The 25,478-nt window shown below is 52.2% G+C and overlaps 7 protein-coding genes across 7 annotated transcripts; 6 read left to right on the top strand and 1 right to left on the bottom strand.

Annotated features, from left to right (window-relative positions):
* Nucleotides 1-181: 181 nt before the first annotated feature.
* Nucleotides 182-1,163, top strand: J4E90_009970 (uncharacterized protein; the record flags this gene model as incomplete). Its single annotated transcript, XM_051439487.1, is given in 3 exon segments — nucleotides 182-188; nucleotides 262-268; nucleotides 287-1,163. 3 exon segments carry the CDS (start codon nucleotides 182-184, stop codon nucleotides 1,161-1,163), a joined length of 891 nt encoding a protein of 296 aa, XP_051286704.1.
* Nucleotides 1,164-5,323: 4,160 nt separating this feature from the next.
* J4E90_009971 (uncharacterized protein) lies at nucleotides 5,324-6,944 on the top strand (the record flags this gene model as incomplete). The annotated part of the gene is made up of 5 exons (XM_051439488.1): nucleotides 5,324-5,388; nucleotides 5,446-5,478; nucleotides 5,532-5,648; nucleotides 5,705-6,482; nucleotides 6,540-6,944. 5 exons carry the CDS (start codon nucleotides 5,324-5,326, stop codon nucleotides 6,942-6,944), a joined length of 1,398 nt encoding a protein of 465 aa, XP_051286705.1.
* Nucleotides 6,945-7,990: 1,046 nt separating this feature from the next.
* On the top strand, nucleotides 7,991-8,848 carry J4E90_009972 (uncharacterized protein; the record flags this gene model as incomplete). Its single annotated transcript, XM_051439489.1, has 1 exon — nucleotides 7,991-8,848. The coding sequence occupies one exon, from the start codon at nucleotides 7,991-7,993 to the stop codon at nucleotides 8,846-8,848; it is 858 nt and encodes a 285-aa protein (XP_051286706.1).
* Nucleotides 8,849-9,000: 152 nt separating this feature from the next.
* FOX2 (bifunctional hydroxyacyl-CoA dehydrogenase/enoyl-CoA hydratase fox2) lies at nucleotides 9,001-11,864 on the bottom strand (the record flags this gene model as incomplete). The annotated part of the gene is made up of 4 exons (XM_051439490.1): nucleotides 9,001-9,788; nucleotides 9,839-11,266; nucleotides 11,316-11,652; nucleotides 11,703-11,864. The coding sequence occupies 4 exons, from the start codon at nucleotides 11,862-11,864 to the stop codon at nucleotides 9,001-9,003; spliced, it is 2,715 nt and encodes a 904-aa protein (XP_051286707.1).
* A 3,330-nt stretch (nucleotides 11,865-15,194) lies between these two features.
* J4E90_009974 (uncharacterized protein) lies at nucleotides 15,195-16,423 on the top strand (the record flags this gene model as incomplete). Its single annotated transcript, XM_051439491.1, has 5 exons — nucleotides 15,195-15,461; nucleotides 15,551-15,576; nucleotides 15,639-16,048; nucleotides 16,182-16,219; nucleotides 16,280-16,423. 5 exons carry the CDS (start codon nucleotides 15,195-15,197, stop codon nucleotides 16,421-16,423), a joined length of 885 nt encoding a protein of 294 aa, XP_051286708.1.
* Nucleotides 16,424-18,937: 2,514 nt separating this feature from the next.
* Nucleotides 18,938-19,882, top strand: J4E90_009975 (uncharacterized protein; the record flags this gene model as incomplete). Its single annotated transcript, XM_051439492.1, has 1 exon — nucleotides 18,938-19,882. The coding sequence occupies one exon, from the start codon at nucleotides 18,938-18,940 to the stop codon at nucleotides 19,880-19,882; it is 945 nt and encodes a 314-aa protein (XP_051286709.1).
* Nucleotides 19,883-23,163: 3,281 nt separating this feature from the next.
* On the top strand, nucleotides 23,164-24,560 carry J4E90_009976 (uncharacterized protein; the record flags this gene model as incomplete). The annotated part of the gene is made up of 2 exons (XM_051439493.1): nucleotides 23,164-23,466; nucleotides 23,514-24,560. The coding sequence occupies 2 exons, from the start codon at nucleotides 23,164-23,166 to the stop codon at nucleotides 24,558-24,560; spliced, it is 1,350 nt and encodes a 449-aa protein (XP_051286710.1).
* Between the last annotated feature and the right edge of the window lie 918 nt (nucleotides 24,561-25,478).

The following is a 25,478-nucleotide window of genomic DNA, read 5'->3' on the forward strand; positions in this document are numbered from 1 at the left end:
TCCATCAAGAACTACGACGCGTACAGGACCGAGTCTTTCAGTAGGTGGTTGTCGTACTAAGTCGCTGCCCGTTTTGACTAATTCGCACAGGATCAAACGTCGTCAGAACGAGTAAGCACGTTCACACTAGATGCTGTCAAAGACTTCGAAGAAGCTAATGGTAGACTCAAGTGAACTATGGATGGCAAGTAGCTACTCTTGGAGTCACGATGATTGGAACGAGTGGAAAGCGTGAGTTTTTACGATTCCGAGAAGATGCAGCTCCACGGTGAGCAATAGCTTACAGACACAGTCTGAACGAAGAACTGGAAGCATCGTACGAGTCACACTCAAAAGCCTGGAACAAACTTTACTATGCTAGAATGCACGACCGGCTACCGCGCGAGATCCGAGATATGATCAATGCCGAATTCTGGGATGAAGACTACTTGACAGGCGGAGGACGCGGCGGAGAAGGCTATGAGGTAGCCATGAAGGCTAACGAGGAACCCACACTTGGCCATATATCGTTACCTCATCGTCTCCTGCGCATCTCACACGTCGTCCTACCAGGGTACGTAGGAGATGCAGCTGCAAAAGAGAACGTCCAGATGTGGTACGAGGCCTACGGAGCCATGACCTGCTACCGCGACTGGCTCGCACTCGGCAGGCGCAATATAGGTGAAGAGCTCACGAGAGCTATATGCAAAGACACATTCGGGGTGGGCTTGGATCCTGCCACTGCTCTCCGAAAATTGACCATCGAAGTCTCCGACACCTCTCTCGTGCTAGGCCACGAGCACTCCGACTTCAAAGATGCTACCTCACGTCAAGACGCATTCAACCTGCTTCATCGCATCAAGAAGAAGAGAGGGTTCAAGCTCGAGATCAATGTTCGCCACGATTGCATCCGTCTCAAGATGTGGCCCGAAATCCTTGGCCTCCTGCAACCCATCGTTAAGGTATTTGAGCAGGAAGGAGCCCACGTTAGTGTTTTGTCTAGTTATGATCCTCACCGCAAGAATTGCATTGATGAGGGCCCGGGTGTTGGCACCGATATGGAACACCTGATCAGGACATACGATCCGGCGACTTGGGAGCAGAGTGTGAAGCAGGAAATGATCGATTATTTCGAGGGGGTAAGACGCTCGCAACTCATCTATGTGGCAATGCCTGACAAGTGATTTAGATCGATGATGAGTATCTCAGACCGTACCACCGCTACTATCGGAGCGAAGAAGACAATCCTGGCTCTGATCCTGATGTTGCTGCCTGGAAACGTTATGTTGGGCCCTCTGGTGTGCGCGGAACGGGAGGATGACTAAGCTCGTTTGAGGGGAAAGATGGTAGCTGTCACTACGCGGATGCATGCCAATCTAAGATTCTAGAACCACGAACAAAAATGAAAAGATTCGTACACGAGGCGTTCAATAACCGTGAGGCCACCCGTGAAGTACGTGTAAGTGGGGCAAACCGCGAATCTAGCGCGACTTCGCCTTACGAACATGATGATAATCTACACTTCAAGACCTCCGAAGAAGAGTAAACGCTTTTGACTCGGACTGCCATCTTATCTTCTTTCGCGCGATACCACCGCCATGAAAAGTTCACACGACTTGGAACAAGATGTGCGCGACACGTGTAATAGACTGTTCATGTTTGTATCTCCATTCTCATACACTGCTGCCTGGACTGCAGAGAAACTGACCTGTCTGAGTAGCCTGAAACGCGGAAAAGCTGCTGCAGAGAAGAGGGAGCGTACAGCAGCAAAACATGAGTGGCTATCAGCAGCGGAGAAGAAGACGGAAGTGCAGGCGTAAGTGACCACCAGCTCTACCCAATTTTGTTCATCGCTGACGCTGCCTTGTACATAGCGAGCTCGACGCATCCTGTGAGCAGTTATCAAAAGCTTGGAACATGCTATGCTCTGCTAGGATGCAAGAGCTACTGCCTATCGAAATTCGCGAGATGGTATATGCACAGATCTGGGATACGGAGTATCTCAACTCCATAAGACAGCCAAGGCAGCAGTCCGGGCCTCCTGGCCACTCCGATCCGAGGTGCCATACACATGTCGTTCGGCCCGACTTCATGGGCAAAGAGACAGCACTGGAGATAGTGCAGGCATGGTATGAAGCAGCATCTACACTCACACCAGACACTTTCATAATCCCCGATACCCGGGAGTCGATCAAACAAACCATATGCGAAGACCTGTTTCAAGTCGGCCTAAATCCAGCAACAGTCCTCCGAACTCTCACCATCAATTTCGACGAGACTACGTCTAGGCTCGCTAGTCCGTATTGCAAGTGGTCAGACGCAGATACACGGCGGAGAACTTTCGATCTTCTCCACCGGATCAAGAAGAAGGCCGGTTTTCGACTCAACTTTCGTATATGCACTCCTAAGTTCCGATTAAACTGTTGGTCTGACTTCTTCGATCTTTTGCAACCCATAGTCAAGACTTTCGACGACGAGGGAGCTATCGTCGACGTCCAGGCTATTCATTGTAGTCGGGGCCCTCATCCGATGCCGTATGTCTATGTGGACCTCAACAAAATGGTCAGAGGCTATGATCCAAACACATGGAAGCAGGGCGTAATCGAATATCTGGACTCGGTAATACTGGCCCTCTCATTCCGAGTCCATCTCATCTTCATGCAAGTACGGCGCTGACAAGCAGAGTAGATTTGTGACTGTCGCATTAGGAATCAGGACAGACATTATCGAGGGGAGGACGAGCCGGATTACAATCCAGACGATGGGCAGGAGGATTATTGGAACTGGGATTTGCTCGAAGACACAGGCTTACGACCTTCTGATTTTGATAGAGGGTTGTCGAGACAGAATTGTGGTTGCGATGGCTCCGGGAGACGCAGGTCGTTTAAGTCTGGCTTGTAAAGGGTACGCGATGTTGGAGCTGTCATAAAAGTTGTAGGCTGCAGGGAAGTCCTAGAAAGGAAGGCGGGGACGGAAACGTTAATGGATGGATGCGGAGTCTTCTTCGGTATTTGCAGCTCGCTGCGCTCTCGCGTTAGCGCGAAAGTTAGAAATAAGCTAATAGAGGGTAGACCTAACTGCGCTACAATAAAGTAGCTAAATTAAAATTTAGAAAGGTAGATTTCTTTGCAGATATATAGAGTATACTTCTATTTTTTTCAAAAAAATTATTCACTAAGTTATAGCGTGATGCAACATTATTGTTAGAAATCTCGCATCTAACTTTCGCGCTGACGCGAGACGCTGCGCTTCAGGGTTGTTGCTGAGACAAAGGATCGGAATATTCTGAGGTTGCGGCTGTGCCGCATGCCCGCAGTTGACAAACATACAATAATCCCAACCCTTAACTTCTTGACCTCCCCCCAAGGGCCATACGTCTCACATCCCCCACGCTTCCCACAGTGTGAGCCTGTCGCCATATACAACCGCAACTATGGATACAAATCTGGAATCAGCGCTGGACTGTCTGCGCGAGTGAGTATAGACGAACTATTTCGCCCCACTTCGCTCTTGTGCTAACAAGCTGGCAGCATCAAGCGGAAGGACCTCCATGCTCAAAAAGAGTACGTCGTATCCAGAACTTTTTCAATCTTCAGGAGCTGTACTGAACAGTCACCAGACTTGACTCAGTTCAAAAGGAAATCGCAGCTGCCAGAGAAAGGCTTAGGGAACTGAAGCAGCAACGCAAAGATATCGCAACAGAGAAGACTCATGCGCTTATCCAGTGAGTGCATGGCATCTGGAAATCTGACATTAATTCCAGTCTAACCAGTCAGGTCTTTTCCGTCAGCCCTTCGACGCTACTCTGCAGGCTCGAGCCTTCCAATCTTCGACCTGCTTCAACAACGCCTACCTCGTGAGCTTCGAGATATGGTTCGTGCGCACATCTAGGACAAGAAAACTTTGGTCGATACAAGCATTACTATGACATCCATCATGAGAGATGGTTGCAGTGCTGAGCCGGAAGAATGCCAGGACGCCATGATTTGCGACTCGAAAGCGATTAAAGGCTGCACGCATGGCCAAGTACCATATTTCGTAAAACCAGCTTTCACCGGACAAGAATCTGCACGGGAAATGATCGAGGCTTGGTATAGTCGCATACATGGTGCCAATCCCAATATCGCGATGGGAGTACCTCTGGATCATGTTCCGTCCATTCTTCAGCATGATAGATTCCATGTTGGCCTGAAGCCTGCAGCAGTTCTGCGGAAGTTGGCTGTTATTATTCGCGCTGATGAACTGATTGCAGACCTTGAGCATGACTCGGAGAAGGAGAAGCTTTATGGGATGTTTTTCAAATCGCTTCTTTCCATTGAGAAGAGATTGGGCTTCGTACTGACACTTCGGGTGCAACAAAAACATGTCAGGCTCAACGTTTGGCAGCGGATTCTCAACATGTGCAGGGATGTGGTTACCATCTTTGAGAAGGAGGGGGCTCGTGTGCGGATTCAGTTCGTATACAATTGCGAGGAGCCACTGCGAGTACCCAAGTATGATATGTACCTTGCTCTGAAATATCCCGAATCCGATTGGCGACAAGATGCAATACGCTTCTTTGACACGGTAAGACCTTCACATTATTCAGACCCTATTCCCTAGATCTCACGATTCGTATGATCAGGCTACACGAATAAAGAACGAACACCGAGCTTATCGTATCGAGAACAACGACGACTATGAACCCCCGTCGTATCAGTATGATTCCGAGCTCGGTTACGATTCGGATGCGGACATCTATAGCAATTATGGCAAGAGCGACGACAGTGTCGATGAGTTCTGTCGAGATCGTCATATATATTATCGAGAGTATTATGGGTGGGATTCGGAGCGTCAGTACGGAAGTGATTTCATAAGTTGGAAGAATGACCTGCTGAACCATCTTGAACTGGAAACAAGTAAAGATTGGGACTATACCGACGAATCTCCGAGTCCGCCCAGGTGGGAGGACGTCTACCCCGAGCCCGAGTTACGTGGACCTCCTGGTTACGATCCACAGTCGGAGTAAGGTTGAGAAGATCAAATGGCATCACGTGATTAGTCGTCTTACCTAGGACCACTTTCGTTACTGTTTAGCTCCTTGTCATTACAATACAAACTATGTTACACACATCTTTCGCAATGATCAGACGCTCGGGCATACTAATAGATACTTCGTCGGATGGGTAATATACTGCAGCCATCTTGAGGGGGCAGGGATTCGGGTCTTCCTGAGGTCGGAATGCTAGTCGTCCCGATGCCACTAAAGCGCGAGCGCCTATCCACCGTGCCACCTCATATTCCTAGCGACAAGAGTTCAACCACCAATGTTCAACCGCATTGATCGCGCCATCCAAAGGCAGTCATGGAGAAAGCAACTACTGTCGATGCGAAGGAATTGGAGCAGTTTGCATTGCAGCGGCTTCGCGCGTAAGTCTTTCGGCGCTGTCAACAACACCTCATGGATCAATTCTAATCTAGTTGCAGGATCAAAGCTATGGAATTCGACGCGAAAGATGAGTACGCACAGCTCCTAGAGTCGCAACGACGGACCCTGTGTTAAACCGTTCTAGAATCCGTAAAGCCGACCAGGACATCCAAACGGTGAGGGAGCAGATGAGGGAGCAGATCAAAGCTTTGGAAAGGAAAAAGGAAAGAACGCGACAGCACAAGAGAGATGTCCGGCGCGAGTAAGTCCTGATATTCATGAATGCGAACAAAGACCTCATACAAGAGCCCAACACAGACACCTTCCCTCAGCTCTCTCCGCGTACACCGCATCATGGAGTAAACCCCTCTTCGAGCAAATGCAGCAACGTCTGCCTCGTGAAATTCGCGACATTGTATACGCATACATCTGGACCGACAAGACATTGAAAGAGGCTGCTTTGCAAGATTTTGCAAAGCGCGGATGCTTCCGTCGCGCCAAAGATTGCGACATGTTAGTAACAACGCATCACTCGGCAAAGACGAACAGCTGCTATCAGCATGGCCGAGTTCCGTACTTCATGAGGCCTGGATTCGTCGGAGATAAATCAGCCCGAGAGATCGTCGAATCGTGGTACAAATCGATATCAAGAGTAGAACCCGACGTATGGGTACTAGTGACCATACGCGAACTCGAATGCATCATCCTTGGTGACGCCTTCTCTGTCGGTCTGGATGTCACGACCGTTGTTCGCGAGCTGACGCTCAAGCTGTTGACTGACAGAGTCCTGGAGAACAAAGATGACGAAACCAGCGAATCGAAACGAACGATCAACGCGCTGCTCCAAATAAAGAACAAGGCAAATTTCAAATTAACACTGCGATTAGAACAGTTATTCCTCCAATTCAACTGCTGGCCTACTATCTTCGACATCCTCCGACCCATGATCGAAACGTTTGAGAAAGAAGGCGCGCATGTAAAACTCCTTCTCGTCTACGCCCAAAAACTGAAACCGAAGATGGAGTTTAATATGCTTCCCGCATTGAAGGATCCCGAATACGATTGGAGAGGAGAAGCTGCCCGTTACTTCGACAGCGTAAGCACACCAACTCTGCAGCGCTCGCTGCCTCACACGTAGTAACCCACAAGATAGGACTACCGCGTACGCGATCACCACAAACACTACCGCATCGAAAACGACGCAGACTATGAGCCGGAGAGACTAAAGGACATGTATCACAGCGACGATGCCTGGCAGTCAGAGGATGAACTAGATCGTGTAGACTGGGATTACTGGAACGACAGCTGGGACGGAGTAAACGATGATGGCTCAACGTGGTCATATGTCAAGGAGAAACCTCGTTCGCCTTCTCCATCGCCGGAACGGTATTTTCGAACTGTGTTTAGACCGGAACAGATCGAAGGTTGGTCTGAGCTGGAAAGCGAAGGCGAGGAGGATGATAGCGAAGGTGAGGAGGATGATAGCGAAGGTGAGGAGGATGATAGCGAAGGTGAGGAGGATGATAGCGAAAGTGAGGAGGATGAATATTTTTACTAGAAGGTGGGAGCTCGTCCATCTGTCAAAACGAATAGCATTCTTTGTAAAGCTGTGATGTCTCTGCCAGAGCTTCGTCCACTACAGGTATATCCCTCTTGGAAGACATTAAGACATGGACATTACCTTGCCCGATTGTGACTAGCAGGCCAGAGCCTGCTCAAATCCGAGAGATTTCCCTCCATGTTACAGGTCACCCTGTAGATTCAGTACGTTACAAAGGGATTACACATTATTGTACAGGCTACACGGGCTTCTGCAAGCCTCTCTATAATCGGACGTCTGCGAATACTAATAGATACAACATTTTAGGGATAATATATGTCAGCTAGTGAAGTAGCGCAGAGTTTCCCTACGTCATGGCGTCGGGACAGCTAGTGTTCCGAAGCCACTAGAGGGCCTTTCCACTTCATGTATCCAGCCACCGTACGTCAGCTTTTACTTTGTGCTCATCCTGGTCGCGATCCGATATTAATTATGGTAACTTCAAAAGCTGATGATGATGACCTAGAATGGTCCATAAGACTGCAACTCCGCACGTGAGTTCGACGCCCTGTCTGCATGAACATCCTTTGCTGCACTATCCTAATCTCCTTGCAGTATCCGATACAATGACCCCGATGCAGATATGGAGTACGTCGCATTGTCACAAGGTCAAACGCACGTTACTTGCTAAAGGACCTACAGTCATTCCCCATTTACACCGAAGATTAGGGCGTTGGAAGAACAACTCAGCCCGCTGGTGCACCGCCGGTGGGAAGACGAGAAGTTACGTAAGAAGTAAGCTCTGCAAGTTCCCTATATCACACCATGCGTCTGACACGGCGTCTGCCAAACAGGTACCGTCCCTCAGCGATATGCCGTGCCAGCGCAACATGGAACCTGCGCTTCTGCGAAGAGATGCAAGCGCGCCTACCCCTGGAACTGCGCAACATGGTGTACAAGCACATATGGGACTTTAATACGACCTTTGAAACCTACAATGGACTAGTGCTTCTCGCTCAACGCCGTTGCCAGGGCTTCTGTGTAGGTAAAGAAGAAGAATGCCAATGGCTAGCCTCTACATCCGAACCCGGAACAAAGAGCAGCTGTCGTTCACATCGCAACACGCCTTTCTTTATGAGACCCGGATATGTGGGCCAGGAAACAGCCCGGGAGGTCGTAGAGGCTTGGTACTTGCATGGTGGCCCAAGACGTGGAATCGTGTCTCTCTTGCCACGGTCGAGTACATGACACGCACCGACGCTTTCTTCGTTGGCCTAAACCCCTCAACCATTCTCCGTACTCTCAGCCTTGAGGTTTACATCGACTTCCTTTTCATGACATACGAACGCAACGGACCGTCAGACCAAGCATGCATCGACTCGCTCCTCCGGATCAAGAAAAAAGCCGATTTCAAATTAAGTTTCACCCTCAAGCAGAAATACATCAGCTTCCACTACTGGTCTTTAGCCTTCGACATGCTCAGGCACGTAGTGGATGTGTTTGAGAAAGAGGGCGCAACTGTCCAAGTCACTTTTGTTTACCTTCACGACGGGCTCTATCCGAAGCTACAATGGAACATGCTGGAAGCATTAAAAAGCGGCAACGACGACTGGAAGGCGGGCGCAAAACGTGATTTGGAGAAGGACCGCCGGCTCAGAAAGAGACACAGGGTGTATGAAGCCGACACCCTGGCTGAAGATTCGGATTACGACGAACTGGATTATCGTTCTGATGATGATAATAGTAAAAGACCGTACTATGGACCACACAGCGATGACGGTGGCGAGTCCCCCTCAGAAATGGACTATAATGCGGAGAATATGTACAGAACGTATTTCGAGCCACGAGACTTTGAGCCTCCTCCTCCTCCTCCCAAAATACGCCGGCCGGCGTGGGAAGAACATCTACTGTTGAACGAATAAGGCCCGGTGCAAAGACGGTGGTGATGGTTGGGCATAGGAAGTTGAACACACAGTTGGGAAGATGAACTTATAACATAAACACTACATATATACAACAAGGCATCAACACCCGTCAGCACCTATAAACCTCCCTCTCTTACACTCCTTCACATCTACAACTTACTCCCACCTCCCATAAGTTCCGCACCAGCCCCACTAATAGCCAGCTTACCCGTCTCCTTAACCTTAGTCTGGAACAGCACGGTATTACCAACCTTCCACATCTCGGTAATCAGTGTCTGACCAGGCAGCACAACACCCGCAAACCTAACCTTGATGTTCTTAAACGGACCATACGTCTGCAGAACATGTTTACCGGAGATACCAAAGCTGCACAGGCCGTGCAGAATGGGTGTGGGGAAGCCGCCAGCTTTGCTGAATTGGGGGTCGATGTGTAGGGGGTTGAGGTCGCCGGAGAGACGGTAGATAGCAGCTTGCTCCTCGGTTGTGCGTTCCTCGACGACGGTGTCGGGGGCGCGCTCCGGTGCCTTGTGGATCTTCGTTGCGGCGCCGCGGTCAGCACCCTTCTTCTGGCCGCCGAAGTTGCCAGAGCCGCGGATGAAGACTGTGCTTTCGTTGTAGAAGATCTCCTCGCCTGTCTTCGCGTCCTTGGTTACGCTTCCGTATACGACGAGCCCTGCGGCGCCCTTGTCTACGACCTCGACTAGCTTGGGTACGGCGACGAGCTTGGCTTCGGTGGGGATGGGGAACTTTCGGATTTCGAGGAATTGCTCGCCGTGGAGGAGCATGCGCGGGTCGAAGTTGGGGACGATTTCGTCGAAGGAGAAGGGGGGTTCGGCGTTGAAGGGGGGGACGACACCGAAGGTGGGGATGACTTGGAAGTTCTCGTCGCCTTCGTAGACGAAGGGCAGGTCGGTGCGCTTGGCGCCGATTCCCAGGTCTGGAGATGGTGTTAGTTGTAGTTTATCTTGCGGAATGAAGCTGACTTACTGTAAAGTATGACATCCCTCTCGGTGTACTCGAAGGGTGTGCCTTCAGCCTTAGCGGCCAGGGCCTTCTTCTGAGCCTCGAGGACCTCCTCGTTGCTCTTCGTGGGCTTCTTCTCCTTCTTGCTCTTCTTGCTCGTGTTCTCCATGTTGGCCATGATAGACTTGAGACCGCTGGCGTTGTCGAAGGGGTGGTCGGCGCGGCCGTCGTCGAAGTTGGTAATGCGTTCCCATTGGGAGAGAACAGCCTCGGGAGTGAGCTTGACGTCCACGGGGAAGCCGTGTCCGCCAGAGCGTTGCCACCTGGTTGCCGCAAACCAACCAGAGCCCATCTCGTATAGGCCACCTGTTGGCTCGGGAGCCTTGTCGGAAACGAGGAGAATGACGAGAGGAGCGTTGTAATCGGGCTTGAGGGCCTGTACAACCTCTTCAGGGAAGATGCTGCGGGTCATCTGAGTGCCGGCGTTGGGAGCAACGGTGTTGACGAAGATGTTGTTCTTCTTGCCCTCAAGAGCGAGGGACTTGGAGAAACCGAGGATACCGCACTTGGCTGAGGCGTAGTTCGCCTGGCCAAAGTTGCCGTAGATACCGCTGGTAGAGGTGGTGTTGAGAATACGGCCGTACTTCTGCTTAAGCATGTAAGGCCAGGCAGCCTTGGTGCAGGAGTAGGTACCGAACAGGTGAACCTTGTGGATGATGTCCCACTGCTCGTCGGTCATGTTGGCAAACGCCTTGTCGCGCAAGATACCAGCGTTGTTGATCAGGATGTCGATGCGGCCATACGTCTCAATGGCGGTCTTGACGACAGACTCGCCATCCTGAACATCGCCCTTGTTACCGACAGCCTCTCCACCGAGCTTCTGAATCTCCTGGACAGTGTTGTCGGGGTTTACCAAGTCGTTCACGACGACCTTGGCACCACGCTTCGCCAACTGCAAACAGTAGATGCGACCTAGACCCGCACCTCCACCAGTGACAAGAGCGACCTTGCCCTTGAAGTCAAGGGGCTCGCCCTTGGGGTTGGGTGGCAGCTGGTTGGCATGCTCGAGGAGCTCAAGCGCGTTCGCCGGGCCTTGTGGGTGTTCGGCCTTGGAGAAGTCGACAATGTCCTTCCACTTGGCTGGAACAGCTTCGGGTGTGAGGGTCTCGTCGGCCTTGAACAGAGCACCAGATGCTCGCTCCCATCGTAGCTTGGCGACGTGACCCGCGCCCGCCTCGAAGATAGCGCCAGTCTCGGTGGACGACTTGTGTGTAAGGACAGCGACGAGCGGGACAATCCACTCAGGCTTCATCTTCTCCAAAACATCCGGAGGCATGACGGTTTCGGTCATTCGGCTGGCGGCGATCGGGGCGACGACGTTGCAGAGGATGTTGTACTTCAAGCCCTCCTTTGCGAGTGTCTCGGTGAAACCGACAAGAGCGAGCTTGGCAGCTGTGGAAGTTAGCAGACATTCATCTCTTCGCAAACCGCATGTGCATACCAGAGTAGTTTGTCTGTCCGAAAGATCCGAACAGACCGGCAGCAGACGCAGTGCTGATCGCCCTTCCGTACTTCTGTTTCCTGAAGTATGGCCACGCAGCATGCGCGCACTTGTATGCTCCAAGGACGTGGACCCGGTAGATCAGATCCCAGTCTGCCTGCTTCATGTTCTTGAAGCTGACATCGCGCAAGATACCCGCATTGTTGATGAGGATGTCAATGCGACCGAATGTGTCGATAGCAGTCTTGATGATGGACTCTCCGTTCTCGACCGAATCGTAGTTGGCGACCGCCTTTCCGCCAGCGGAGCGGATGGTGTCAACGACCTTGTCTGCGGCCTGTCGGGTGAATTAGCTATGAAGGAGGATCTTTTGCTGGGATGACATACCGCTGAGCCCGCGCCCTCGCCCTTGAAGCTGCCACCCAAGTCGTTCACAACGACGTTCGCGCCGCGACTGCCGTAGAAGACAGCGTACTCGCGACCGAGACCACCACCCGCGCCCGTGACGACAACGGTCTGGCCGTCATATCGCAGCTCCTGCGCAGCCATGATGTGTTTTCTGTGCTGTTCGAAGAGGCTACCCCTTCGTTGTTTCGCGGAAAGAAGTTGCGCTTGAGGAATCTCCTATGCAAGCAAGCAACAAAGGTATTTGTAAAGTCAAATGGGTATCAGCAAAGATCCCACGGTAGAAAGGTGCAAGATTTGGAAAGTGTGAGGATGAGAGGATAGGTGGCTGGATGCGTGGAGGATGGCTCAAAAGTAAGGTCGTTCGCGATCTGACCCGGTCGTGTCTCATGAGAGCAGCCGAGCTGTTGATGATGACGAGTTACCTCGGTCCCGACGGCAGTTGGTCATGTGTGGGGATTGCGCACCGTGCACCTCACGCTTTCACATGTCCGCGTCTTGCTCCCCATCATCAGCTGGACGAGTCCGGGGTATCATATGATAGTGATTAGAATGTGCGCAATCTCACACTCGCATATTCAGAGCGTGCAGTCTTGGCTGGAGAAGTTCGATGAGATGATGATTCTTGAGCGGATGTGGGGCTGCGAAATGCGCCGCGTGAGGCCCGAACACGTATCGTACGCGTCCTAGATATCGCGATATCGTGGTGTATTGGAAACGGAACAGATGCGATGGGGGATGTGTCTTTCCATCACAGCTGTACCATGCACTGCAAGTGACGGTTTCTTCGTCTTGGTTATGTCACCAGAAGATGGGCGTCCTACCCGAACAATACACCGAATAACCCACTAGCAACAGTAGTATGTCCAGTACAGAGGAGTTCGTAGACCTCTTCGTGCTGCGTGATGGCATTCTGATTGACTTCAACCTACTAAGCATTGCTGAATCAGATAATATAGAGCCTGCTGTTAAAATTTGGTCTTATTTTAGGCTTGCTGTCCAAGCGCAGCAAGCCCGCGAAGTCAAATACCCACACGCCAGGCCCAAACCTTATCACCCGACTAAGCACAGTCGACATCATCGATCCTTTGCAAACACGATTCTCCTCCGGGATCATTGCAACCCACTCAACATCTGCACTATGCCGAAGGCAACGCGGATCCAGACCCTCGTCGTCACCGCTTGTCACCGGCCATTTGCTCGCTCGCTCGAAGTCAAGGCCGAGGGACTCCACAGCGCTTTCGTAGATGAGCGTCCTGGGCACCATTCTTGCTACGCTGGCTCCCATCATGCGCGGTTCGGCCCGTTGACGGACTTGACCGCTGTAAGTATTCGCGTACCTACCTTACCGAGCGTTGAGATCTTCTGGAGTGCACCTATTACATGCCGTGTTTTATTACTATCATTGAGTAGAGGTGTAAGGCGTCGAATTAGCGGAGTCAAAGACTTGTAGACACTGAGCAGGGGATTGTGCGCCGGACGCTACCATGACCGACATCACACCGACTACCACATGACGGATATTGTATAGTGAGGCAGACGACAATATTCTGCTCAGTTTGTGGCCGGAAATAAATTTCGCATCTCTTTGAGTCGCCTTTTTCGGTCGACACAGGTGCTCAAGAGTTTCTCGTAGGAACAAGCCGCGAATTCTTCCGGTGTAGGTGAAATTGTTGAAAAGTTTCTGCTTGTGGTGCTTATATGATGCACTACTTTCTAATGCATCGGAGTCGATGACATAGCCGAATACGGAATGGGAAAAGCTCGCGAGGAGGCGTTATAGGAGTAGTAATCATCGTCGACATACCAGCCTCAAGAATCATATGGATGTAGATTTTCGATGTGCGATTGTGGGCACGAAAACCCCCACAGATGCTGGTGGGTGTAACCCGTGCGTCTCATCTTCCTTGCTTGATCCGGGTCGGATGAACTTTTCTCTTGTCACGAAACAAATGCCTGTTGATTTCTGGTCGGAATCGACATCTGAAGGCTACGTTTTTGCTAGAGCGCCTCTGCTATCAGCGTTATCCAGATTCTGGCGCCCCTGAGTGATCAAATGACAACGAGTGTCGCGTCAACAAACCGTATACATCTCGACAGGCCAAAAGTCGTGTGGGGGGCTTGGTCCGTCTCCGACGACTGTGCGTCTTTGCATACATGTGGAGTTTCCATCGCATCTATCGCATCTATCGCATCCATCGAATGTGCGTGGGCTGTGATGCGGAGGTGTTGATTGGCTGTTTCCCTTACGAAACCATCGGCGCCGTGTGAAGTTGTCGTCCTTACGTTAAAGAAAGTCGGAGAATATTGCGCGGCATGCTCTCTGCCTAAACATGTAGCTGGCCGAGAGTAGGCTACACTAAGCCTATAGTTATCAACCGGCAGCTGTGATGTTAAGATCCATGGATTAATGAACGCACAGGGCAGCATGGTTGCAACACCTGGCCTGTCAACCATCGAAGATTCTGATAGTCGTGGCGACAATGGGAACCCCTAGGCGCTGCGTCCAGTCATAACGTACACGTCCAACAGCCACAAGAATGACGTTGTGGCTTGGCTTTGATGGGCCTGTATCCCGAGGCCATGTCAGCGGTGTCGTTTTTCGAGAAGACTGTCAGCGGGGCCATCCGTCCGGGCATGCACCACGTGCCCATTAACGACCGAATCTATACACTAGCGCAAGCAATGCTTGCCTTCACGGCGAATCGCTTCTGGTGCAGCGGAATTGCTTCCGGTGGCATTTTTGTCTAAGATGAGTAGCAGAGATGTCCTAGTGAAGAAAATCCAGGTAGGCGGAGGTGGGCCTCCTCCTGTCTCACCTGACGTTGAACACTTACCACATATGCCGATGTGTCAAGAATTGCAACGAGCCAGATACGAGATTTGGTGATGCTTCGTAGCAGTATGGCTGTGAAGGTCTTTGGATGAGTCCTTTGTAAGGGAGACGTGGACCCCTGATTGCCAGTCCGCAGTGGCGACACGCCTCGTTTTGATCCGACTCTTAGCGAGTAGGATGTTGAATCGAAGCAGTGAAACGATCTGCTCATCTTTCCGCCTTCCAAAACGGATATTGCTCCCGCCGATGCAGTAGCCTCTCTAGCTACATATGTCACCGAATCGTGGGGATTGTCCTGATGCTCAGAAGCAAGCTGGAAAGATAGCGCCTGGTTTTATGGAGAGCGAATGTGATCAACCTTGGTCATTCGTGATTCGAGACTTGCGGCCACTTCGTCAGCCTGCTTTTAGTGACGTTTCCTCTCGCCACGATATCGGATAATTTTGCGCCTTTGCCGAGCTTGTTGCCAGCTCACAGCGATATGCAGATCGCAAAGTCTACAGCGTCGGGCTATCGTCGTGCTGTTTCCATGAGGTCCGCATCATCGCCATCATACACCACAACTCGTCTTGGGCCGCCCGTTCCATCGTTTGTTGTTGCCTGCGTATCCTGCCGTGTTCTTCGAGACGTGAGTAACAATGAGCGAAGATACAGAAACAGTTAGCGTCCACGGCCGAGAGTTCCAAAGAACATCCCTCGACGAGGGTGTCTACTACGCCCCGGTGGCCTTCGACGACCGCGAAGAGAGCAGACTGACAGCTCAGCACGAAATTGTGTCCCGTATCTTCGGCGATGGACTGTTCTCCCCTCGAATACCAGTGGGGGAGCCCGAAGCGATATTGGAGTGCGGCTACGGCGGCGGAGACTGGGCTGTCCAATGCGCAGATGAGTTTGAGGATTGTGAGGTGCGTACTTGACCCCATGACAGCCATATAAGATGAGATTGGTACTTCCAATGTGGCTCGTATCGATCGTAGCGTGTTAACAGTCTCAGGTAACTGCTCTTGATATCTTCCCCATGTGAGTTAAGCCTGTACATAGGGCATGCGGGTACGAAAACTGAGCAGTCGTCCCATGTCTAGGCAGATGGACCGACCCGAGAACCTAGACCTGGTCGCTCATAACCTCAACGACCCTCTTCGTGATCCCGAGATATTCAAAGCGAATCACTACGATCTCATCCACTCGCGGTTCGTGTTTCCAGGCATTAAGAGCGGCAGATGGAATGGATACATCAGAGATATGAGGTTATTGCTACGGCCGGGAGGTTGGGTGCAGATAATGGAATATTTGCCGATTGTCCAATCACACAATGGACGTCTTACGGACCAGAATGCTGTGCGAAGATGGTGGCAGGAATACCAGGGCGCGATGGCGGACATGGACCGTGACCCGCGGATAGGTCGACGATTGAAGCGGCTGTTGCTCGACAACAGATATCGAGACGTCGAAGTCGACATAGTGCAGCTTCACATAGGTGACTGGTCGAAAAGTAAGTCTCCCGTTGTGTTCCAACGTTGAATGTTGTCCGATCGTGGGAGGGAATGGATCTTTCACTGCGGTTGGCCATCACCCAGTACTCCGAAACATCCTACTGAAGAGCAGTACTGACAGTCGATATACAGATGAGACCCAAGCTAGCATCGGTAGAGACTCTGTCGAAGTACGTATGCGTCCCAGTTGTAGAAGGTGGGTATGTGCTGACTACGCGTCATCCGTCCAGATGATTGGTGACCTCCTTGAGTCACTTGGGCTGTGGCCGTTCACATCGAAACTGGATTGGACAGCTGCGCAGTTCGAAGACCTTATGCGGGAAGTTCGTGCAGAGCTCCAGAATGTGGAACTGAACCTATACATTGAGTTGTAATGATGACCCGTCCTGTTTTATGGAGTATGTCTAATCCGCTTCTAGGTATGTTGCCAGGGGCCGGAAGAGCACTCGGTGATATCGTGTGCGTTGCCTCGCATCAATGTGGGCTGCATAGCGTATAGTAGATGCCGCAGGACGTATGATAGTGCAGCTTGTGCACCCACGAGGTGTAGAGGGTCGGTCGACATAGGCGGTAGAGAGAGATTCTTCCTGTAGTGGTCAGACTTGTATGCTCAGATTCGGGTAGTGAATGCGATTGTACCTTATCCAGTAGCTGTCAACAGGCTGCCCTCAAACTAGCCGGGCTGATGTGCACTTCAAACGTCCTCCAAACATTCACAGTTCCAGGTTAGAATTCGTGGTGAGGGTTCCAGTCGTGCCTTCCGTTCCTTCGAGCTTCTCAACTCAAGGCAAACCAGAAGCACATTCGTCACTGCCTCCGGCCAAGAGACGGCGCCGATTGCAGGAGCTACTCCTTTGGTCGACGCAGCGGTGCTGCCGTGCTATGCCATCACGGATCTGTCGAGTTGATGACAAGGAGACCGGCGCGTGATTGTAGCATCGTGGAAGCTGTCTCCATTGCAAATAGTCAGCTCCAGACCGCGATGAAGGACTGCTGGTCAAACAGAAGATGGGGCGAATCGGTAGATGGTATGCAGCAGGGGAGCACAGCATCGGCACGGGTGCTGCGATACATGCACAGATGGAATTGAGGATGAGAATTTGGAAAGGTAAAGAGGGTCAAACACACGAGGGAAGGTGGGGCGACTGAACAGGGACCAGGCTATGGGACGCTAGAGGCCCTGAAGAGTGAGGGTTCGTCGTGAGGAAGGAACCACCACCTACGTCAACCGTCGAGATTGCGTCTTTGATCCCACGGATCGAGAAGGAAGGGGGGTAAACACAGCCGTCCGATGCAAATGGGATCTAATCGGTACCTCTCCTTGTCTGCAGCCCAGTTCCCCGACAGTCTGGTACCGAGATACGCGCTCTAATGGGGCGCTTTCCTGGCTAGACGCCAACGCCTTTGCGACTTCGCGACGAGACAGCCGAATGCCGCTTCATCGGCATCGAGTCCCCTCAATTGTGTCAGGCTTCGGCTTGCCGAAGTTTTCGCTACATGAAGTCTCTGCTTTCTCGCTACAAACTCTATACGGTGTTGTGCCCATCTCAGCACTACCGCTATCGACGTTGGACTATCGAGTGCTTTGGTCCAATATGGTTAGACGCATCCACCAGCGATAGCCTGCGCAAGACGCGTGCACCGGGGAAGCGGGCACGGTCAAGGAACCAACGGCTTCGAGGCGAGACACCTCCATGTCAGTATTGGCGTGCACAAAGGTTGTCTCGTCAAAATGTCGATCCGCATTCAGTACACGATCTGAGCATCCTAGCGACAGATCGAAAGTGTACCAGGAAAAACAAATCCTCGGCCTTCAGCTCCAGAAGAAGCATATAAAGACAACACACGATCGGGCCATCTTCCGATGAGACAGGCCAACACCTACTTGCGCCATTCTTCTAATGCGCCCCTTCCACGAAGTATCCGAGCAATAACTTCGACATTGGAATGTGCCCTTCGTACCTCCGCAGACTGTACACATGAACTAGTGTGAACGACATGCGGCATACAATAATCTCGCTCATCTCGCCGAACTCTGGTTCTCACTGCGATCCCGGGTTTTGTGCATCGAGACCTCGGCTGGAGGAACATTAAGCACGCTCGGCGGCAACCGACCGACACACCAGAACGTTATGAAGCAACAACGACGTCACTACACATCCCCAGATCTAGTCTGCCCCAGACCCACCAGCCACGTGTGATCTCAACGCATTCATGGATGGTCGCAACGGTGCCTTAGGATGACAATCCGGCGCGTAAATTAGCGATGACATATCGAGCATAACGAATCGAAAGCTGTCAGTGTATCGCTGACAAACATCAACACAAAGACCACGGTCAATGCAAGTTCATGTCGAGGATGCGACGTGTTTGTTATTGGCCCAGGTTTCAATCTCCGGTTCATCGACACCAGCCTCGGATCGAAATGCACACCTGTTTAGCCTGATCCCAGACCGTCCACACCCGTAAAGCGTATAGCTCCCGCGACCGGCATCATTTCCATGAACAACCGGGCTCGCGTCCCCAATTTCCCCGCGTACCAGCTGCAATTAATCATGAAGTATTTGCCGACCTGGATTAGCCCCATGTATCGGCGGAAGGGAATGGTTTAGTGCTTTGGAGAAGTCCCGCCCGCCTCCACAGGCTTAGCGATATAAGTACCTGTGTATTTCTCGGCGCAAATTTTTGTTACCGACAACCTGGCGTCTCATAATGGTGTCTTCTTGGTCGATTCGATTGCTCGTCGCTAATTTAGCGATTACTGGGGGAGTCGCAGGGGGCTGGCGCGATGGGAAGTTCAAGACGTTGGTGACGTTTGGCGATAGTTACACGGATGAGAACCGACTAGGATACTTCATCAACAACAATGGTTCTGCACCACCCGTAGCATGGCAGCAGCCTGTGGTAAGTCAACTGTTCTGAAAATGATCTCAATCTTTGCTAAGGAGAACCAGGGTCTAGCAACAGCCTCGGGCGGTCTCTCATGGGCGCGATACGCCAGCATCTATTCCAAAACCAACCTCTACAACTACGCCGTCTCAGGCGCCGTATGCTCCAACGAAATAACGCCCCGCTACTTCTCCGCCATCGACGCCCCCTTCCCCGACATCGCAGGCTACGAACTCCCCGCCTTCATCGCCGACTCCACGGCCACCACATCCAACGGCACGCAATTCTTCACCGGCAAGCCCTCCTCCACCGTCTACGCAATCTGGATCGGCACCAACGACCTCGGCAACGGCGCCTTCCTAACCGACAGCCAAGTCCCAAACAAAACCGTAGCCGACTACATGGACTGCGTATACTCGCAAATCGACCGCCTGTACGAAAACGGCGGCCGCTACTTCGTCATCATGAATCTTGCGCCGCTTAACCTCCTGCCTCAGTACCAACAACCCGGTGAAGGTGGCCTCCATTCGACGCAATACTACCCCGACACCCCTGGAAAAAACCTAACAGAGGTTCACGGCCGCATGCAAAACACCGTCGCAGCTCTCAACCAAGTCTACGCCTACCGCACGCCCTTTGCCGCGGAGATTGAAGAGCGCTGGGAAGATGCCAAGGTAGCTTCCTTTGACGTCAATGCGCTCATGACGGATATGTACTATAACCCGTCTAGCTATTTGAACGGGACGGGCGCGCCGTTGAATGTCCAAGGAGTGGAGAGTCTGTGCGATGAGCAGGGAAGTAATTGTACGAGCACGGATAGTCCGGATAGTTTCATGTGGTTTGATCCGTTGCATCCGAGTGAGCAGACGAGTAGGGTTGTGGCGCGGGAGTTTGTGGGGGTGTTGGGGGGCAAGAGTCGGTGGGCTAGTTATTGGGGGCGTTAGGAGGCTGTAGTGGAGGCTGTAGAGCGTGGAGGGAAGACATGAGCAACGTATTCAATATTGAAATGATAATATACGATCTATGCTTATCTTACAAACGTAGTCTTTTGTTGTAGCCCTTCTTTTCAAAACGCGAATACGCCAACCCGCTATGCTATGCCATGCCTATCAAAACAACAACCCACCCAACCCCCTCCCGCTATGCTATTCAAACAACAATCCATCCCCATCCACCATCCCATCCAACACAGATACCCCAAACTCGCTCTCAACAAAACTTAGATACTCCGACACCACCTCTCCAACCCCTTATCCCCACCCCTAACCCCCCTCAACACCTCCCCCACCTCCTCCAAACTAACATCGCACCTAACCATCCCAAACGCACCCACAGCCCCTCCCGTCAAAACCGGCATGCACAACCCCAGTTCCACAAGCCCCTCCCATTCGCGCCTCGCCACATCCTTGCCCCACACTTTACTCGCACCAGAACTACTACTCAGCCCGCCTGCCGCGGATTGAATGCGCGCGCGACTGGCGAGGGTGACGTACTCGTCGTAGGCCATGTTGAAGTTGCATGTGTCGGAGTCGTGGATGATGTCTAGACGCGCGGCGGCGATGAGGAGGGAGAGGGAGAGCTGGGAGAGGGAGGGGATGAGGGTGAGTTTTGAGTCTGGGGACGAGAGGGTGGTGCTGGGTGTGAAGGGCGTGGTGGCGGAGAGGGTGGCGGTGGGGAGGAGGAAGGTGGTTAGGATTTTGGGGACGGATTTCGAGAGGTAGAAGGTTGGGGCTAGGTGTGTGGTTAGGAAGGTGGGGGTTGAGAAGAGTTTCTGGGAGGTATAGTTAGCTTGGTTGTGGTTTAGTAGGGAGTGTGTGGGATGGGCTTACGGAGATGTTGGTGTTCCACTGGGATAGTGCGTCTTCTTTCGTATCGCCCTTCTTTCCCTTCCTGGCTGGTGTGGTCTTGGTGCCACCTTCTAGTATACCTCTTTCCTCGACGCTCAGTTGTTCAGGTTGTATTAACAAACACGCTTTGCATGTTTCTTGGAACGCGGTAAACGTCGTTGCCAGTCTGAGATGCACGTAGCGGTGGCTGAAACGACTCTTGACACGCTTCTCGAGACTATTAGTCACGTCGATGCGTGTTGTCAGTCCCAAAACTGCGATAGGCGCTTTTCGTGACTGTGCGATGTCGAAGAGATTGTAGAGTAACGTCTGGCGGGGATGTTGAGCGAACAGGTCAAACTCGTCCATGACGAAAACGACGGCTTTGGCGACTTCGTCAGTTACCTCCCCGGTTTGTTCGGATGGGTGAGAAAGCAGAGCGAGCAGCGTCGCTAGCGTATCGGCGTAGTTCTTTCCTGGGCCGCTACCATCCTCCTCGATGTCCATCTCTTTCCCTAACTGGCGCCAGATTTCGCGGAGTGCAATCTTGTCGTCTGTGTGGACAAAGCCGTTGAGCCGAACAACGTGGTATTGGCCGCCGTTATCTTTGGCGACTTCAGAAAGGACTTTTTTGACGAGTGCCGTCTTTCCACTACCTCGGGCTCCGATAACGAGCATCGAGTTGCCCTCGCCAGCAGTGATAGTGTGCTCGACAAGTTGGTGTACAGATTTGTACTCCTCGTCTAAACCAACTAGAGGCGATGGACGTTTGCCGGTGATACGCTCCATGACGATAGTTTTTAAGAGATCAAGCTCGCGGCCCGGTGCAATGTCGCTATAGATGGCCGATGGAGCGAGCTTCTCCTTCTCCTTCTGTGCTGATGTAGGCTTGTTGAAGGGACTCGGTTCCGTAGGATCCAGCAAACTGTCCAGAATACTGTTCCCGTCTACCTCCATATCGTCCTCATCATGGCCATTGACCTGCTCCTCCGCATTCGACCAGCGCTCCTCGTCGTTGTTGGCGATGTGATCGGTGCGGTTGAAGCGTCTTCGCGCACTAGCAGTAAGCTTCCTGTTGCTTGTGGGAGAGCCATCGCCGAGTTCGTCCTCGCTTTCCGGTATGGTCGTTTGCTCTGCTGCTGGTTTTCGTCGCTTGGTGGACTTGGAAGGCGTGGCTGCGACTGCCTCTTCCGACTCGGGTTCTGTCGCTGCTGCCTTCTTTCGTGTACTGGTAGCCGGCTTTCGTACGGAGCGTGGCTTCGAGGTCTTAGCGGCTTTGGTTTCGTTCTGCAGCTCATCCGTCTCATCCTCCTCGGGGATAGGACTAGGGTCTCTCTTCTTGCGCGCACTCGCTCGTGGGGCAGCTGGTTTGCGCGCCGACGCTGCTGGCTTCCGTACAGCCTTTGCAACTTTTGCAGGTGCGATGACATCCGTCGATGCCTCTTTCAAAGCGGCCCGACTTGCAACTTCCGCCTTTGTAGGTCGCCCCTTTCCTCGCTTCGGTGGTGTGTTTGTTTGCGTCTCCTCCTTGTCCTGCGCCGCGATTGGGGTGTTCTCTTTGAGCGCTTTCTGCGAAGGTTTGCGGACCCGCGTTGGTCGTGAGGATATTTCGACGTTCAATGCGCCCTCGATGTCATCGTAGATGTCAATCTCTTCTTCTGCCGCACGCTTTGTCGCAGTGCCATTTGTTGCGCCCTTCAGCGCCCGGCCTTTACGCACTGGCGCTGGCTTCTTTTCCACATTCTGTTCAGAATCGCCGCTCGTATTCGTCGTGGTTCGGGCTGCAAGCCTGCCAGAGGCTTTCCTGGTTGACGGCTTTGTTGACGGGCTCGATTCGGTGCGCTTCGGGGTGTCGAGCTTTCTCCGCTTAGAAGAACGTGGCGATTCGTCCATTGCGGTACTTGGGACGTTTTATTATCGTATATGTATAGTTGATGGCTGTTCGTTATTGGGAATGCATCGTGATGGTCGTATGCGCCAAACGTTTCGAGGTGGTGAAAGCGCTGGTCAAGGCGCGTCAATCCCACAAGTCGCGTCGCGCTACAATTCCGCTTCCCGCCCGGGCGCCCCTGCATCATCCCAAGAGTCATCCACCCTCGCTTCTCTATGTGGAAGACGAGCACCAAACACCACACCAGCTGACCGTCAGTACTAACCGTACAATCCATATCGGATTGGACATTAGACTGAGTCATCATGGCTCCGCAGTCGGGCTCTTGTCGTAACTTTTGCGCTTTCCGACGGGCCCAGGGCCTCAGAGCCCCACTCGACCGTACATCGAGCACGCCCTACAAGTGATTCCCAAGCTAACGCCGTCACTATTTATCTCAACATACCATGGAGACTGTAAATAAATATGAGTCTGCTGCCATCGATTCGACATCAAATTCGAGCACTCAATGGCTTCAACCCATAGCACCCAGGTCGATTTGACCACTTACCCACAGCAGCCTTCGGCGGCGACAACGGACATCGAAATACTACATGAAGATGATAACCAACGTCTTCACAACGACAATGGCTTCTTTCTTCCGCCCACCGATGGTGGTAAGGATGCCTGGCTCTGCCTGTTCGCTTGCTTCATGCTCGAAGCCATGATCTGGGGGTTTCCTTCCTGCTACGGCGTCTTTCAAGAGTATTATGCTACTAGTGAGGAGTTCTCCGGTCAAAGCAACATCGCCGTTGTCGGTGCTTGCGCAATGGTATGTTGTAAGTACCATTACTGATTACCATTCTAACACTCCTCCAGGGCATCATGTACATGGATATCGCGTTCTGGTTTGCCGTGCTCAAATACTTTCCCAAATTCCGCATCTGGGCCACACCAGTCGGTCTAGTTGTCGTTTGCCTCGCTTTGGGTCTTGGATCGCTGTCGACAAGCGTAACGCACCTCATAGTCACTCAAGGCATCTTGTACGCACTCGGCGGCGGCCTCGCATGGACGCCAATCCTCTTCAACATCGAAGAGTGGTGGGTACGCAGAAGAGGCTTTGCCTATGGAGCCACCATGGCTGGTCTAGGATTGAGCGGGGCCATCCTCCCTCTTATACTCGAATGGCTTCTACACTCTTACGGGTTTCGAACGACTCTCCGAGTATGTGCGCTCAGCTTCGTGGCCCTCAACTTTCCGATAGTCTTCTTCTTCAAGCCTCGTCTTCCACTATCGCAAACATCGCAGTCCAGAGGATTCGATCTGTCGTTCTGGACTTGTTCGAATTATCTTATCCTGCAATCCGGTAACATCATCCAAAGTCTTGGCTTCTTCCTACCAGCAATCTACCTGCCTACCTTTGCTCGGTCCATCGGCGCAGGTAGCATCGAAAGTACCGTCACTATCATCCTCGTCAACGCCGCTGCGTTTGTCGGATGTCTGTGCATGGGTATCGCTACCGACAAGTACCATGTCACGACCTGTCTTATGGTCTCTGCACTGGGGTCAACAGTCGGCATCTTTCTCCTGTGGGGGTTCTCTACATCACTAGCGCCATTGTACATGTTTTGTATCGTCTACGGTGCCTTTGCTGGCTGTCAATCGAGCGCCTGGAGTGCAATCGTTGCAGACACTCAAAAGAAGCGCAGAGGCGCGGATTCTGGCTTCGTATGGGCGTGCCTATCAGCTGGGAAAGGAGTAGGCAACTTGTGCAGTGGTCCGCTCTCAGAAGCATTGCTACATGCTGGTGATTGGAGTGCAGGCTTTGCTTATGGCAGCGGATATGGCGCGTTGATCGCCTTCACAGGTGTGACCGCACTGTTGAGTGGCTGGGGATATGCTGCAAGGAGAATTGGATGGATATGATCCGATGCCTCTGGATGCCTGACGTAGTTCATTGCCGAGGTCTGCGTCCCGCACGGCAGTACGTCACACATCACGCCGTTACTACATTTCAAACACCAAGCAGGTCTCCCGATGCTCAAGTAGACGATGTGCCCGTTCCTGTTACAGAGCAACCATGGTCGGCATCTGGTTGCGCCAATCAGCTAGCGACATGCCCTCTTGGCGTCGAGGTACGCGTACGCCTGAAACAGACCCACCACTACCATCAACATGCGATCGGCCCTCCCGCTCGCATCTCGACCTCTCCCTCGAAACATGTTGGCTTTCTACCCAATCTATCCATGGCCATCGCAGCCTTGCTTTTACGCAAATTACCGACTTGGCCCTTGTCACCCACCTGTTTACAGCTTTGTTTTATAGCGCGCACAACGATTCCATTGGAGAAGGTCATGAAACTCCACAGCGATCGGCATGAAATCCCCATACTACAATTTACGAATCAGGCCATGCAGACGCGGTTCCTGGCTAGACCTGCAGAGATTGACCTACCAAGCCCGCGCCGCCGCGTCTTCGCAATGTCTTGATCGATCTTATCTGTAACTAGCAGGTGGGCGCACAGACGCTTGCTCATAGTGATTCTCCCAGCTCCAGCAACTTCAAACGACTGGGCAATCTGGGGGCGGCGGGCCCGCGGGATGCTGGTTTGAGATGAATTGAGTGGTTGATCATGGGTAGATCATGGCCTGGAAATCTCCGAAACGAAACAGAAAGAGATATATCTAGGGCTCTCTGGCCTCAGTTTGTAGGATCATCAACACAGTTCTTTACAGATCAGTTGTCCAGCACTCTCTCTCTTCCTCTCTCTTCTCTCTCTTACACTTCGGGCAGGCCTTTCTTTGCTCTACCCAAGTTCACTCTCTCTAGATATCCTAGTGGTAT

Source organism: Alternaria incomplexa (genome assembly GCF_024043165.1).
Source record: "Alternaria incomplexa strain BMP 0042 chromosome Unknown scaffold_18, whole genome shotgun sequence".
Lineage (NCBI taxonomy): Eukaryota > Fungi > Ascomycota > Dothideomycetes > Pleosporales > Pleosporaceae > Alternaria > Alternaria incomplexa.